The sequence below is a fragment of the Phoenix dactylifera genome, chromosome 16 (assembly GCF_051530095.1).
Source record: "Phoenix dactylifera cultivar Ajwa chromosome 16, Ajwa_hap1_PhDact_Kaust_v1.1, whole genome shotgun sequence".
NCBI classification, from domain to species: domain Eukaryota; kingdom Viridiplantae; phylum Streptophyta; class Magnoliopsida; order Arecales; family Arecaceae; genus Phoenix; species Phoenix dactylifera.
Genome location: NC_143205.1, coordinates 20,260,498 through 20,277,352, shown reverse-complemented (window position 1 = coordinate 20,277,352; position 16,855 = coordinate 20,260,498). Strand labels below are relative to the sequence as shown.

General features: G+C 36.2%; 1 protein-coding gene across 8 annotated transcripts; it reads left to right on the top strand.

Moving 5' to 3' along the window:
• The first annotated feature begins 2,476 nt into the window (after positions 1–2,476).
• On the top strand, positions 2,477–15,642 carry SUT2 (sucrose transporter 2). 8 transcript variants are annotated; one of them, XM_008804179.6, is made up of 14 exons: positions 2,477–3,137; positions 4,312–4,377; positions 6,547–6,645; positions 6,732–6,796; positions 6,873–6,957; positions 7,133–7,166; positions 7,282–7,381; positions 9,741–9,816; positions 11,849–12,199; positions 12,373–12,516; positions 13,021–13,254; positions 13,336–13,399; positions 13,487–13,530; positions 15,329–15,642. In XM_008804179.6, the coding sequence occupies exons 1-14, from the start codon at positions 2,853–2,855 to the stop codon at positions 15,497–15,499; spliced, it is 1,818 nt and encodes a 605-aa protein (XP_008802401.1). In that variant the 5' UTR covers positions 2,477–2,852; the 3' UTR covers positions 15,500–15,642. The 8 variants fall into 8 exon arrangements, with proteins under 8 accessions (XP_008802401.1, XP_026664161.1, XP_008802408.1 ...); XM_008804200.6 differs by having other exon boundaries at positions 3,065–3,137; positions 6,757–6,796; XM_026808360.4 differs by lacking the exon at positions 13,021–13,254.
• The last annotated feature ends 1,213 nt before the right edge of the window (positions 15,643–16,855 follow it).

Sequence of the window (16,855 nt, the reverse complement as noted above, 5' to 3'; positions counted from 1 at the left end):
TTATATTTAAAAAATATTTGAAAATAGATATTAAAAATCTTGCATGTGATATTTTATGGGTATTTTATATAACTTTATTAGGAGCATAATAGATATTTTATATATTTTTTTCAAAAAAAGTAGATGCTCTATTAAATATATGTTACTTTGTTTATCACTTTCTTATGGTTTGCCGAACATGTAAAAATTACTTTTCAGATATTATATATAGGTATTAATTTTTCAAAAAAAAATCAGTGAAGTAAAATCCTTCCTGTGAATCAAACAAATTCTTAGTGTTGGATGACTTTGTAATATGTTAAAGATTAAAAAAGCAAAGTGAGTATATTGCCGAGCCAATCACTCTGTTTTTTTTATTTATTTATTTTCTTTGGGATAAGCTTTGTCGGTTGGTGTTGTCATACACTAATTGATTGTCTTTGCCCCCTCCTCTAATACCAACCATTTTTGACCTTTTCTCCTCTTGAAAGTCGTAACAATCTTTATTTGATTTTTCTATATAAAGCTCAATAAATACTGTACATCCTTACAAATTAATAATATACACATAGAAGAATTGATGAGACACCTGCCACAGGATAACAATATCCTCTCCACATACTTTTGAGCGTTTTATGCAGAGATGAAGAAAAAATCTACCCTTAAAAACAAAGGGGACTTAAATATCTATTTTTAATATTTATTTTTAAATATCTAAAAATATTTTTCATATTTTTAAATAGCTATTAAAAATTTTGCATGTGATGTTTTATATGTATTTTATATAATTTTATTAAGGGCGTAATATATATACTACATAGTTTTTTTAAAAAAATAGATATTCAGCCAAATATAAGTCATCCTACATGTCACTTTTTTAGAATTGTCCAAATATGTAAAAACTACTTTTTAGAAATTATATATATAGGCATTAGTTTGTTTAAAAAAAATTAGTAAAGTAAAATTCTTTATGTGAACCAAATAAATTTTTAGTATTGGATCACTTTGTAATATGTTAAAGATTAGAAAAGAGAAGTGAATATATTGCCAAACCGATCACTATGTTTTTTTTTTTTGGGGGGGGGGGGGGTGGGGGGAAGGGAACAAAATTTGCCCCATCCTCTAATATCAACCATTTTTGACCTTTTATCCTCTTGAAAGTCGTAACAATCTTCATTTGATTTTTCTATATAAAGCTCAATAAATACTTTACATACTTACAAATTAGTAATATACTTATTCTTGTGGTTACATGGGAGAATTGGACGCCTGCCACAAGGTAACAATACCCTCTCCTCGTACTTTTGAGCGTTTAATGAAGAGATGAAGAAAACTCTATTCTTGGAAAGAAAGGGGACTTAAAAGACACGTTCGTTGATTTTGGAGATGCTTCATATCTACTGCAAACAAATCACGCAGGCTATTAATATAATTATGACCCTTGAGAGTTGGTCCTCTAAAACGGCATGAGTTTGAATTAAAAGTCAACCCTTTTGAAACAATGGTTGTGCCATGCTGGTGCTGCACAGCTTCCTCTAGTTTTTATATCAATGCAATGAAATCTAAAGATACAAATCTGAGTAAAACATGCAACTCTCAATTCAAACAGTTGAAGTTTATAGCATAGCTTTAGGCTCACCAGCCCCATGATTTGTTGAGGAAGAAAAATTCCAATACCATGACGGCCAAGCCTGGGTCAAACTGCATATACTCCACAAAAGCCTATAAAATGGATTCAAGTAAAATAAATAAGAACAGCATGTAAGAAAGATGAAACAAAGCGTAGCGAGGAAAGGGGACAACAAACACTTGAATAAATAAGTCTGCTTAAGACTCATTTACATCTTAAAAAGATTGTTCGAAACGATCAATCATGAAGGATCCATTTTTCTTGAAACATTAAGGCTTCTAGACTGGCTATTGAAAAGTACGAATTTAGAAGTCGAGAGCAGCAAAGATGGCAATTCTAACAATCATCAGTACTTTTCAGAGTAAGTTTCTTGGCTTAGGTAGGACATTTAGTTTATATCGCTGTTTCCAGACCTAGAGGAGAGTACGTCAGATGGAATAATTTTTTAGAGAAAATTGTCTATCTTCTTACAAAAAAAATTGACCGATCACTGTTGGATGTAGGCATAATAAATTATCCCTAAAAATTCTCCATATATTGCATTGCCATCAAGATAACAACAGTGCAAACAATCCTCCTGCCATGAGAAATTCAGAGACAATAAGATCCTTGAAAAAAAGGGGGATGTAAGGAATCACCCTGTGAATTGAATTGGACATCCTTTTTATGTTTTCTAAAGCGGCAATAAGGTGTCTAATTCTCCTGTTTTCCTCTTCCTTATCCAAAAAAATTAAAACACTTACCGGCTGAATAATTTTTACCCTGTTGAATAATTTTTAAATCACGCAGGCTAATTTCTTGGTCTCCCCCCACCCCTGGAGGGCCCCCATGGGCTATATATCCGCGGACACCTGTGACCGAATTCAAAGGGAAAAAGATACAAAGGAGCCATCAACCACCACATGTTGGGTGATGATGTCACAAAACACCAAGCTCCCAGAAAAAGCCTGGCCACCGGCTGCGCCAACTTCCAACGGGGCATCTCGGCCGACACGTTACGCCGCTCGAAATCTCCCTCCGAATCTCTCCCCAAAACCAATCCCCACTCGTCGGTCCGAAAATCTATTGCGGTTTTCACCCTCGCTCCCTCCCCGACACCCCTCCCTCGGTCTCCGATCTCAATTATCCCGCGATCGAAGAACCCTGGACGGAGAACCCAAGATCCGGAGGTCGTCCATGGTGATCTTGGTCCCGATCTCCTGATCTGGCTGCTGGATCTCGCGGGGGGAAAAGGTTGGGGGAGATGGACGCGGTGTCGATCCGGGTGCCGTACCGGCACCTGAACGACGCGGAGTTGGAGCTCGTCGGGTTGGGAGATCCCAACGGCGAGATCAATGAATCCGGGGGTGGCTTGAGCCGCCGTCCCGTCTCTTCCTCCGCTCCTTCTTCTTCTTCTCCTCATTCCGATGATTCTCCTCGGCCGGTTCAGAGGAGTAGCCTCAAGACGCTGATTTTTAGTTGCATGGTTGGCGCTGGCGTGCAGTTCGGATGGGCGCTGCAGCTCTCGCTCTTGACGCCTTATATCCAGGTTCGATTGCTGTTCTTGGTTCCCTTTTGATCTGTTTCTTGGTTGATCCACTAAGATAGACGATGGTGGCTTAAAATTCCAATTAATTAAAAAAGAATCAAATCTTTTCATCTTTATTTTTTTCTCTGCCGGTTTCTTGTAAAGATTTGAATTTTGTACTCTGCATCAATTCGCCCTGGATTCACTATATACTGTAAGTTTTCTGGTTCTGCGCGTTAGCTTAGGAATAGCCACATGTAATTATGAAGTGCTAAACAAAGACTAGCAGACTAAAATTGTTTTCCAAGTTTCCTGCTTGTGGCAATTGCTGACCTGATAACTATTTGTGTTTTATTGTTTATTCATTTTGGGGGTTGGCATCGGATAGCAGCAGCCAGATTTTTGAGAACCAGAATGAGAAGCAGTGGCTTGATTTGTGAGATGTGGACTATAAGCTAGACTATTTCATGGACGTAAACACAGGAAATTAGACCAAGAAGAGATGGAAAATATAGGTAGAAAGAAGGGAATTCCATATTTTTTAATGTCAGGAGAAAATTGAAATAAGAAATTTATGATCTGTTTAGGGGCAATAAATAGAAAAAACATTTAAATACCAAAGTGATAGTAACATGATTGTCTTGTAATTGATGATTCTCCTAAGAACACTTAGTATTCTTGAGAAGATGAAAGAGCATTCAAACTTTGGATTCCTGAGAACTATGGCAGTTTTAATGTTGGTAACATTTAAGAAGAAAAAAGGTTTTGAGCGTGCAAGGAACATGGAAGCTTGTGTCAGATGTGACTTTTGACTGTAGGCATCTTTTAGCGAATTCTGTTGGCTCATATGATTAATTGCTTTATTTTAAATTTCTAGATATTCATAATCCTTGTTTGCATATGAATAATATGTGAGGCTTAACGCAAATGTGGTTTATTCAAAGTTTCAAACAATTTAAGAATTTTGATTTTAGGAGTGAAAATTCAAACATTTTTTTGGATGTATATCAGCAATATCTATCTTTTGAGGCTTCTTTTATAGCTTCAGTTATTATTTTCAACTCCTACTTTTATGGTAGTTGGACTATCCACTTTGAGTTTTTGTAAAAATATTATATAAATATTCTTTGATTAATGATGACTTTATTATCATCCAAAAAAAAGATTAATGATGACTTTATTCTTATTGATGCAGACATTAGGAATAGACCATGCCTTTTCTTCATTCATTTGGCTTTGTGGGCCTATTACTGGCTTTGTAGTAAGTATTAACAACTTTTACTCCATAAGCATCAATAAGGTCTAGCTCTGTTGATTCTTTTTGTGCCACTATTAATGACTAATGCATGTTCACTATTGTATTTTTCGACATGCATTTATTGTCTCAACACCTGATGGGATTTTTGTGCACATGGCTGTTCTCAATCATCCCTTTATGGCATGTTGTGTTTTCATATCTTGGGTCTTGAATTTAATGTTCTCATTAAAAACTGTGGTTCAGATATCTGTTTCTTGCTTTATCTGAACTTCTCTGATAATTTATACTTCTTTTTTAAGGACATTATATATCTTCTGTTATTTTGGCTTTGCATTGCTCTTTTCCTGATCTATGCCCTTACTTAGCTATAGTTTCATGTAGGGCTATTGTTCTTGAACCTTAAAATCAAATGTTTTTTGCCCTAAATTTTTTTTACTATAGTGTGCAGCATTTTGTGCATTATCTTCATAATCTTCTTATGGTCGCCAAAGGTACTTCCTCAATCATTGGATTTTTGTCGAAAATGCAGCAATGATTCATGAAGCCGTTTATTTGGTGATGCCTTGCTTCCATAGTTTGAATCGTGATCATGGCATTTGCAATTGACATGGAGATGGCATGAGATTATGATAATTGTTGCTTCTAGGCTAAACAACGCAAATATGACGCCTTTTGAGCTACAGCCACTTTTGATAGGTAATTTGCAGTACTGGTTGCAACTAACTAGATGAGAAGATCTTGCCCAGTCCATTCTTAAGACCCAGTTTTCACTCTTCTATCTGATCCTAGACCTTATATGATTTTTTCTGGTATGTCAAGATTCTTAAGTTTTTTCACTGTCACTTCCATTAAGATTTTCGTAGGCCTTCCTCCTCCTGAAGCTCTTTAAGATCTTTTGTTACTACTTGTCTCTACTGAGATGCAATCAGATTTGAATCTTCCCTTCGTACTGGTAGTCTCTTTGAAGCTGTGTACTTGAAACTTATCAGAAGATGCTACTGTATGCCGAGGCTCTTTTAGATGTCTCAAATTTTCATTGAACAGGAAATGAATTCATACCTAATGACCTTTTCTATTTATTCATAACCTAATTTCACTTTCATGCTCTTCCTTCTCTTATTTGGTGTGCTAGTTACTAATTAGTGAAATCTGAGGGGTGCTGCCTACCTTCCTGAACAAGTCTATTTTTATTCTTCTGCACCATGAAATGAAATGCTATTCTGAACTTTGTTGATTTCTTATCTCTGTTTCTCTTCTGGCATCCTAATTGAATTTTCTTTGGGGATATGAAGAGATTAACATCGTGTGCATTTTTTTTTGGTGTTAGACATTGAGACCATGTTGAGTAACATAGGTTTAAGATGCATTCGTTCTTCTATCCTTTCCTTTTTTCTTTGGTACAACTTCCAACCTTTAATGTTTAAAATTCTCAGTCATTATATGATGCTTCTGCAGTTAGTCTCATATCATGACTCTTTCTTGTTTTCATATTTCAGCTGCATTAGGGTCAGCATTAGGTCACAAGAAAAGCCCCTATACCCATTTGTTATATCTTATCCAGCCGAACAATCACCTGAGCCTTTTTTTTCAAGAGCAAAACTGATATGTTTGTAAAAAATGGTGAATAGTTGCACCACCTTTTCTCCTCTTAACCTGCTTACCTCAGTTGAACCAGGACTAACTTACCCTGCTGGAAAGGCTGGATACTTTGACCCTCCATATCTTCCCCCAAGTTACTCCACTCAACACATCTTTTCCCCCTCCCAAACCAAACACAGTCTCAATTTATTTCGTGCTTTGACTAACCTAAAGATGGACCAACTGTCATGTCTTTAATATAATTTTATTGAAAATATAAAGAAGAACCTATTTGCTTAGTTCTTGGTATGTACATATGCATGCATGAATTCATGCATGCATATATTTTAGTACAGTATACTTTCACTTTGTTGTACATCATCAATTCTACAAACTGTTTAATCTTTTGGAATGTTCTTTGTTATGTTTTCAATTTGTGGACCCCTAGTTGATTTATTTTTTATTGCATCACATTGTTTTATATCGCTGTTTGAAGCATATCATTTTTTAAGAAATAAAACTTTCTTAAATCATTTTGTACTTGAGCCTGACATTAAGTTTAAGCGTGTCATATGGACCTTTTTTGATTCCCAGGTTCAGCCATGTGTTGGTATATGGAGTGATAGATGCCATTCAAAATATGGAAGGAGGCGACCATTTATTTTAGCTGGATGTCTCATGATATGTCTCGCTGTGAGTGTTGAGGAATTCTGATAGGAGGTTTCTTACTAATTCTTCTTTTTAATTTCTGATTAATTATAATCTATTCTGTAATATAGGTAACTTTAATAGGATTTTCTGCAGACATTGGATACTTTTTAGGTGACACCAAGGACCAATGCAGGTAATTTTTTTTCTTTTCATTATCTTTTCTGTATAAGCTGAAGGCCAGATTTTTAACCCAGATCATCACAAAACAGTACTTATAAAGGTCCCCGATATCGAGCAGCTGGTGTATTTATTTTTGGCTTTTGGATGCTGGATCTTGCTAACAACACAGTGCAGGTAAACAAACTCAAAGCCTTCCTTTCTCTTTTCTTGCTAAGCGTATATAACTGAGCAAAGATTGTGCCTGCATTATTCATGTGGCACCAAAATTATAAATACTTGACCTGTTTCCTAAGTTGCATGCAACGAAATCAGCATTTTCTGATAGTTCTCTGGTATTTTTCAATTACAGGGCCCAGCCCGAGCTCTTTTGGCTGATCTTGCAGGTGAATTTATGATCCTTTCCAGGACTTTGCAGGATATTAAACAAAAGTTTTTAGAAAATCTTGCATGAATCTAACATCTCTATAAATTGAATGTCATGTTTTTATATTGGGATAGGTCCTGACCAGCGTAATTCGGCAAATGCAATATTTTGCTCATGGATGGCTTTTGGAAATATTCTTGGCTTTTCATCTGGTGCAAGTGGAAATTGGCACAGGTACACCAGATATGTATATAGTAGTTTTGATTTCAATGGTTCACATGTAGTTTCTTGGGCGAATCATGTTATCTATGTAAAGAGTTTTTTTTCTTCCCTTGGAAGTAATAAACTTTGTAAATTAACATCACCATGAGAAGTACAAAGAAAGATTAAAGGATATGATGCAGAAACCTCTATCCTATTATCGTGATCATACTGTCCAACAAACCCAATGAAAACCAACCAAATATATATATATATATATAAGACATGGCAAAATGAGAATGGTACCTAAAGTAATTGCACAAATGATAGGACCAAATGAACATAGATTGAGTCTAAACCAAGATTTGCAGAGCCGATCGGTATCGTACCGTCCCGATCGTATTGTACCATACTGATCATACCATATCATACCGGTATCGAACCAGTACATTGTACTATATCGTACCGGCACTTAGTCTGCCGAACTTTATCGTACCGTACTGCGTACCGACACTGTAATAGAATGGTACCGATATGGGTTCTGGTACCGAGACGGAGAACCTTAGTCTAAACCAATAGTTCTTAGTGCCTTGCTGCAAATCCACAAGTCATTCAGTTACAAAAACCTAAACAATGTACTCCTAAGACACTTTTATGGTGTATAGGTTTTAAGTTCTTCACCAAACAACATGTGAAATCGTCATTATCATCTTACACGGCCCATCATTAAGAAGGGGAGCTGTTTAGCCATCAATAAATCCTTAATATTATCATTAATGGTGATGTAAGTTTCAGCATGGCTTGGCATCAATGTTAGTTCGTCCAAGTGGTGATCACGAAGTTGTGAGACATGTTCACCTCATCAAGTGGACATAATAGCCATTTGATCACCCATTTACTATAAATACGACCAATTAAATTTCTATCTAAGAACAGAAAATTGTGTAGCACTCAGACTTCGAGTTCTATGTTATTTTCTCTTTTCTCCGAGTCTCTGAAAAGTTGTTCATCAGGTCACTCAACTACCAAGCCCCATCATGCGTCTAAAATCCAGTCAAAATAGCTATTCTAGTTATGTGGGAGTTGATAAGTTTTGTAGGCTGAGCATTACTATTGTCAACCTTGACCTGTTTTTGTTCTTTACTTTCTCCTTTTGGGACAATTGACCTGCAGCCAGGTCATCCATTGCATGCAAATTGACAACAGTTTGATTTACCATTTTTACCTAAGTTCCATGGTAGACACAAGAGATTCATATATTAGAAATGAGAAATGGGCTCAACTCATGCTCCACAAGGAAAATTCCATCAAAACTATCCATTTTTACCTTTTTGCCATTAATTTGTTGCATTTGTCAAGATGAGAGGGGGAAAGGCTTTCCTCCCAAAGTTAAGGGTTGTTCTGTTAAATAGCAGGGTAGATGATGCTAAAGGTTGGTAGGCAAGCCTTTAAATTTAAGAAAAGGTATATGAACCTCATTAGAAAAATTAATTGTCAATCATATTCCCACCAATAAAATAAGATGTCAATTTTTTTTTAAACAAATAGGTGCAATAAGCAAGCATAGCATTGGGCATGTTCAATACACTGTAGATAAACATTGATGGTTGTAAATTTTGATATTCTCATCCAGGGTGTGCCATACCGTTCTATACCAATCGTACCATACCATTAAGGTACCAAGGTTCAGCTCAGCGTATAAGCTGTGCTTAAATTTTGATATTCTCATCCAGGGTGTGCCATACCGTCCTATACCAATCGTACCATGCCATTAAGGTACTAAGGTTCAGTTCAACGTATAAGCCGTGCTGTTCGAAATAAACGAAATTGCCTCATATTGCTCAGTGTTGCCCAAAACCAGGGTGTGTACTATTCTGTACCAATCCATACTGCCCGGTTTCCAGTAGTACCATAATAAAAAGTGAGAAAAGGGGGTGGAAGTTGTCTCAGTAAGGAGACATGTACCGTACCATACCGAACCGGAAACCTACTAATAAGCTACCTGGTGCCAAGATCACAAAGCTTGTTCTCATCTAATTGAAAATTTTCCCATTATTTATGTAACATGATGAATACATCCTATTTTTTAAACAAAAAGATGTAATTATTAAAGATGGGAAGAGATTGTTTTAAGTCATGGGACACTCTCAAAGCCTACATAGAATTTACATGTTTCTCACCCTTTGGAAAACATAGTTGGTGGAAATGAACATAAGGGTCTGGAGACATGGAGACCATGGACCATTCTAGCATGTTGCAAACCAAATAGCAGAAATAAAATATTTTCTTTAGATGCAAGTTCTAGAAAAGTGATAGTTTGCTTTCTTTTTATTCTCCACCCCCCCTCCCCGACCCTGAAAAGTAGAATCTCCTAAAAAATTGTATCATGCAGTTGGTTTCCCTTTCTGACGACAAAAGCCTGCTGTGAAGTTTGTGGAAATTTGAAGGCAGCCTTCTTAGTTGCTGTGGTGAGTTCTCATATTACCATGAAACATGAGTATTTCATCACTTGTTGCCCTATGGATCTTTACTGTTATGTCTCATGCTTATGCTTTTGACTCATTCTGCACAACTATTGTGATGACGATATCAAAAAACTATTGAAAGCAGAGATTTTTCTCTTTTTTAAAATAAAAATCCAAATAAATATTGTCTACCTTCATGATTTGGAATACACATTTGTATATACATAGAGACATACATGCATACTATCTACATCCCTGCATTCGTGATGGATGCAAGAAAGCAAGCATGCATGCAAAAATAGATACACATGCATGCATGTGTGCATTTTATGCCTGCACATATTTTTATTAAATACAAATATACATACAAAGCTATGAGGGGTCATGTCATGCCAAGCAGAGGTACACATAGCTATGAGGGGTCATGTCATGCCAAGCAGAATAATAACTGAATGGTCTTAAATTTATGGCTATATATACAAAGGCACACATAGCTATGAGGGTCATGTCATGCCAAGCAGAATAATAACTGAATGGTCTTAAATTTATGGCTATATATCTACTTTTACCGGCATTCAGCATCATTAAATGGTAACCTGGGCTTTGGTTTTTGATTATCCCATGTTTAGCTAATTGCAACAAAGTTGTAGCCCAGAGAGTGTGCGTGCACTGTTGCATGAAATGGTATATGCAATACTAACATTAGAGCACCGGAATGCCCATCACTATACTTACATTATTGTTGGATCTTATCTCAAACTAACAGATGCCTGTAATCTCTTTGAGCTTTGCATAGATACATCCTAATGTTTGCTCTAGTTTCAGCATGATAGTTAGTTACTGGTGACAGTATCTGTAGTTAAAGCTGCTTTCGTACTTGTGGGCTTGATAGCATCATGTCTAACCTAATAAATTGATTAAGTGAGAATATACAATTGCTAGATCTTTTTCCCTGTTCAAAGGATCAGCAAGAGGTAATTGTAGATATGGGACCGCAGCAAGTACACCTACTTCACTTCCTTACTTCACTATGATTGTTGGAGACTTCTAGCAGCAGTGATTGCAAGATTAGAAGGGTAGTGTTGATTCTTTTGTGCATTGAAATTGAAGATTCACCTTTTTTTAGTGCACCAATGACATGATATTTTGTGACAATAATATTGGTGAAACTGGTACTACCAAAATCCTTTAACTTTGTTTTATGTAAATTGGGAAGTTTTAGTGGCTAGGGTGTCAAGATGTCTGGTTGCAACTATAAAGACATGCTAACATGAATTGGGCACTGTTTCTAGGGCTTAATAAAGCTAGAACACATAACTGGGATCTGGTTCTAGAGTTTGGAATGTATCTTATTTTTTGAAAAGGGAAGACCTTTCCAAATGTATGTTTGGACTACAGATTTCTCATTAAATTTTCTATGGTAGAGTTCACAACTTTTTGAAGATTAATGTTTATCAAGATTCACATCATCTTTAGCTTTTAATCTGATGCATATATATCATTTCCCATTTAATCTGATGCATATATATCATTTCCCATCACGTTATAAGGTTACGACATTATGAGCACCAATCTTGTTGCACATCAATGGTCGAAAAGTTGTCTACTTAATGTATCAGTAACATATTTGTCTTTGACCTGTTCTATATGTTCTGTCTGATGCCACCACTTAAATCCTTAGTTTTGAAAGTGACAAGCATCAATCTGCTGGCTTTGTATTGCTGAAATGGTGGTTTTCGTGTAATTCAGTTTCATGACATTCATTTTTCTTTTTCATGTTCCAAAATTTTGGTTATAATAAACTAACCAGTAAGATGAATTTAGATTTGTCTTATACCTTTTCCTTGGCTTTTCTTTCACCTATATTTGTAATAATCTGATATTGCTTCTTCATGTACCTTAAGTAATCAAGCCCTTAACAGGACACTTTGATGCTGAAGCTGCTAGACCTCGTTACTGTTTTCAGATCTCTGGCAGTGTAAATTTTCATATTCATGTGATTTCATTTTGAAATAATTTCTTATTTGTACAACAGGCCTTCCTGATGTTCTGTATGCTTGTGACTCTGTATTTTGCTAAAGAAATCCCACTGGAAGCAAGACCTGAACAGCGGCTATCAGATTTTTCTCCTCTACTTAATAATTCCCAGCAACATGGCCATGTATTATCACAGGCAAATTTGGGGCAGCATGATAGTGGTCAAGGTTCTGAAATCTTGGGCAGAGCTAACTCTGATGGTCATTTGGATTTTAATTCCGATGTTAACAGGGACCAAGTTGAAGCCTTTAGTAATGGACCTGGGGCAGTCTTGGTTAATATCCTAACAAGTTTAAGGCATCTACCGCCTGGAATGCATTCAGTGCTTCTTGTCATGGCTCTTACCTGGGTATGTTGTTAGGAATTAACCTTCATGCAACTATATTTTGCTGATCTCATTTCAATCTCAAATGTTCTTCCTGACCTCTAACTGATGAATGTCCCACCCCTATGGTTCCCGTAAAATGAGTTCCATTATTTGATCACAGTCATCCTGATACACTTTTGTTTCAACATATACAGGTGTCATGGTTTCCATTTTTCCTTTTTGACACTGATTGGATGGGACGCGAAGTCTACCATGGCAATCCAAATGGAGCGCTATCTGAAAGCACTGCTTATCAAAATGGTGTCAGAGAAGGTGCATTTGGTTTGCTATTGAATTCAGTAAGAACTCGGGAGCAATTAGTTTGTAACTTTCTAATTTTACATATAAAATACGTTTGGGACTGGCCTTAATTTTCCCAAGGCATAACTAATGTGCTTACACTTGATGTAAAAAGTGCATCATATGAATTCAAATTTATAATCCACAGTGTCCGTGGGGATCTATATGATCTAAGGAAGGCTTCAAAACTGAAAAAATTAAGAAGATTTTGTGCATACACATCACCAAGTGGTCATAAGATGACTATCCTTTTCAACAATAAGACAAATATGTAGTTTCAATGAATAATCGGAAAGCATCTGAACCACATGAATTTGGTCAACATATGTTTCAAGTACATTTTGATGAACAACGTGAACCAGCCATATGGATGGTCCACCATGCATTTTCGCAGGAGGATAACTATGATAGTTATGTGTGCTCTAGGAACATCAAATAATTCACACAAGTAGTTCTTACAACAGGAAATCAAAGTTTTTTTTTTTTTAAAAACTTTTGACTAGGTTGTCCTTGGGCTTAGCTCTTTCCTTATTGACCCGATGTGTCGAAGAATGGGCGCAAGAATAGTTTGGGCTATCAGCAACTTTACTGTGTTCATCTGCATGGCGGCCACAACGATCATAAGTTTGTTGTCCATCAGCGAATACTCTAATGGAATTCAGCATGTTATTGGAGAGAATACAGCAATTAAAATTGCGGCTTTGGTTATATTCTCGGTTCTTGGCTTTCCTCTTTCTGTAAGCATAAACCTGCATTGTGTATTCTGTCCATTCTTGCCTGCTAAATAGTTATGTGACGGAACTCCTTGCACGTTGCAGATTACATATAGTGTGCCATTCTCTGTGACTGCAGAGTTGACTGCTGGTACAGGAGGTGGACAAGGTTTGTATCTTAATTGATCGTTCTGTCAATATTTGCTCACTATTTATCTGCCTTCTTGTTCTGAACATATCTTATACATGTATTCAGGATTGTCTACTGGAGTTTTAAACCTTGCAATTGTTATACCTCAGGTTTGTGATATGTAGTTCTATTTTTATTATATATATATATATAATCTTGTCTTCTGCTAAAATAGATGAACTTGAGCCTTCCAAATAAGATAAAGCCTGGTTCAATCTCTAAATAAACAGTTTAATAAATCCATACACTTGCTATGGTATTGATCCTTTGGATATTAATTTTATGTCAACATCTTCCACTGCATGACAATATTTTTTTTTTTCAATTGTGCTTTGAAGAATAAATTTTATCACTTGATCCTTTATGTGGAATTCATGAAGCAAGATTTTTGAGTTTATTGTCTATGAGTATGTGGACTTTTTGAATGAACTTTCTTTATCCGATGCTTTGAAATGGATGGTTTACCACTTTACCTATAATGGTTTCACCTTTAATGATAGCAAAATTTTCAAGGGAGAAAATGATAAACATAAAATCCATGGTTAAAATAAGATAATTGGTCCTACACTCTTCTTTTAAAAAAGCAAGAAAACAGCATAAAATAGATGCTAATATCTTGAGCAATGAAGAAGATACTTGGTATAGTCAGCGCCAGTCTTTTCTAATTATTAACCTATTGAGTATTGATTGTTGGTGTATCTCTGACTTGCCTTTTTCTTCTCTCTCTTAAATTTGCATATTAGACGACTTAGAACAGAACACAAAAGAATCTTCCTGGGACAAGTGGACGAGTTAAAAGAAGAAGAGCAAAATCCTTGAATTACTTAATGTTTCTAATCCGCTTATGTACGTGTAAATGGTCCAAGAACATTCATAACTGGAAGGCTTAACTATCTATGAAAATATGGATCGGAAACCTAGCCTTGCTACCTTGCTATTCTATTGCAAGAAATGCACAGGGAATTATTTGGCGGCCTAAAGACAACCGGATTATCTGTTAAAATTTGATAAGTTGGGTAGTTTCTTCTGTTGCCTTTTTAGTGGGGTTTATCAATTCAGTGGTATGGATAAAATGTTTTATTCACAGGATATAGAATTATCAACAAAAAATAGAGACTAAATTTGAATTGTGGACTTGAAAGATTTCTCTGTTTCTTCCTCACCAAAAGTTATTCTCAACATTTTAGAAGGCAGCTACAGCATGCAGTTGGTCAAAGGACTAAGTAGTGCATATGCGTTATGGAGGCCGCATATGCCAGGCACATATATGGTTAGTATTTTAAATATTTAAATAAAAATAAAATATATATTGAACACATTAATAATAGCAGTAATTTTTTTATAAATAATATCAATATTAATAATAATAATGCCTAGCAATTAGTGCTTACTACTTAGTACTTAATTCTTAAAAGCACTAATTATAGTATAATAAAGATATTTACATTATTGATATACACATTGCTCATTTGAGATGCACATCTAAGCCGACCATCTAAAACGAATATTGTCTTGTGTAAGAGTGGTTCTGTATATGGTCAAACAATGCTGAAAGGGCCACATTTGCTGTCAGAAAATGATAGATAGGTTGCATATGCAATCATAATGCCGATTCTGCTGCATATATACGTCCACATGGTGCTGAAAGAACTATTTTTTGGCCCCTACATCCAACTGCATTTAGTAGCCCTGTATCAGGAATAGCAGGACAGTTAGGGGACTGCATGTGCATATACAATCTCATGCACCATATTTTAAAATACTGGTTTTTCTAACGATACTACTAAAGTGATCGATTCATAGACCTTTTCCCCTTTAGCCAACTTAAGAGAGGGTAGAATTCTGTGGGCATGTTTCTTCTGAATAATACTGTCTATTACTTGCTAATTATATGTGCTCTGCATGCAGATGATTGTTTCCCTTGGGGCCGGACCCTGGGATGCTCTCTTTGGAGGAGGGAACATTCCTGCCTTTGCTTTAGCTTCTGTCTTTGCCCTCGCAGCAGGCATTCTTGCACTACTAAGGCTGCCAGGGCTTTCAAATTCCTACAGTTCAGCTGGCTTCCATGGATTTGGTTGATTTCCTACTCAACACAAAATTACTTCTTTCTGAAGCTTGTAAATCAGTCTCCACATCTCATTCATATTCATTCATATCAATTCTTTTTTGTAGTTCCTTAACATTTATAGCTATAGGAATATAAATTTTTTCGGCCAGTAAAATATCAGCTGTGAGAGTATGGATTCATGTGAATACTAATAAGCAGTCACCATGATCAGGACTCAGCATATACTCATAGATGATGCACCATCTTATTTGGCCCTCCCCGACCCACGAAACAATTCTGGTTACAATGAATTTTTTCAAAAAGCAATTTCTGATGGTTGTCACAGGTGCTGCTTCTACCCGAAAGAGGTAAGACTTCATTCACTTGTCCCATTGTTGGGCACTGATCATGGCTTGCATGGATTTTTCTGCATGCCCTTTGGAGCAGACTCCTAACGTTAATTCCTTGAAATTCTGGTTTTCTTTACTCGGTATCCTGAAAAACTTTTACTGGTGTGGTGTGTGATTGGAATAAGCTTGAGACTGGATTGAAGTTAGTTTAAGCCATGTCGACCGTGTAAGCAATATCAAGATGAAATTAGTGACTCTCAGATTTTAAGACTTAATACTCACATTAGCCTAATTATTCAAGAGATGTTCTAAAGAACATTCCATGGCCACTTTTTGAGTGAACAGCATTCCGTAGCCAATCTTAAATATGCTGGTTGATTGGGTCAAGTTCATGGCTATGAACGCTTGGAACCTGGAAAAAATGTGGGTATATCACCTGAAAATTCCTGTTGGACGGATTAGGCTGCACTGCTGGGAGCAAATTTGGATCCATAGAAAGAAACCAAGGAAGCAAAATGTGATGGCCTTTGGATTCAACTCATGCACCACATTAAACATTTTATATTCGTGGCTGCATAAGCTTGGGCCAATTGACTGAGCCATTCGGCATGCGCAAAACCTAAATGAGTTTGATTCTGCAGTCCAGGTTAAATATCCATCTCAGGTTGTGAGTATCTATCTACTCCGTATGGATGTTCGAAGTCTCTAAAGTTGTTTAATCGCTTGCAAATTGTGGTAACTCGATCTTCACTCATTTGATTGGTTTGATTGGAAATGCTATGATTTTGCCAAATAATGTCTTTTTTATGAACAACTCTTCTCACGCGTGCATCTCATGCTGGTGGTTGTAGTATTGTAGTTCACAGTAGAATGTTTGGATGCTTTAGCTGCATTATACCACACTCCTTAAGATATAATGGTGATTAGGTTAGACTAAAAGCTTTAGAAACTTAATGGAGCCATAATTTAAAACTCTGCAATTCCTTAGCAAAACACCTCTCTAACTATTTTTTTTTCTTTTAGGGCGGCAATCACCTA

Coding starts and splice junctions, on each gene's coding strand:
- SUT2 (XM_008804179.6), top strand. CDS start 2,853: ATGGACGCGGTGTCGATCCGGGTGCCGTACCGGCACCTGAACGACGCG. Junction 7,382..9,740: donor GCAAGTGGAAATTGGCACAG/GTACACCAGATA, acceptor TGTATCATGCAG/TTGGTTTCCCTTTCTGACGA. Junction 12,517..13,020: donor TTGGTTTGCTATTGAATTCA/GTAAGAACTCGG, acceptor ACTTTTGACTAG/GTTGTCCTTGGGCTTAGCTC.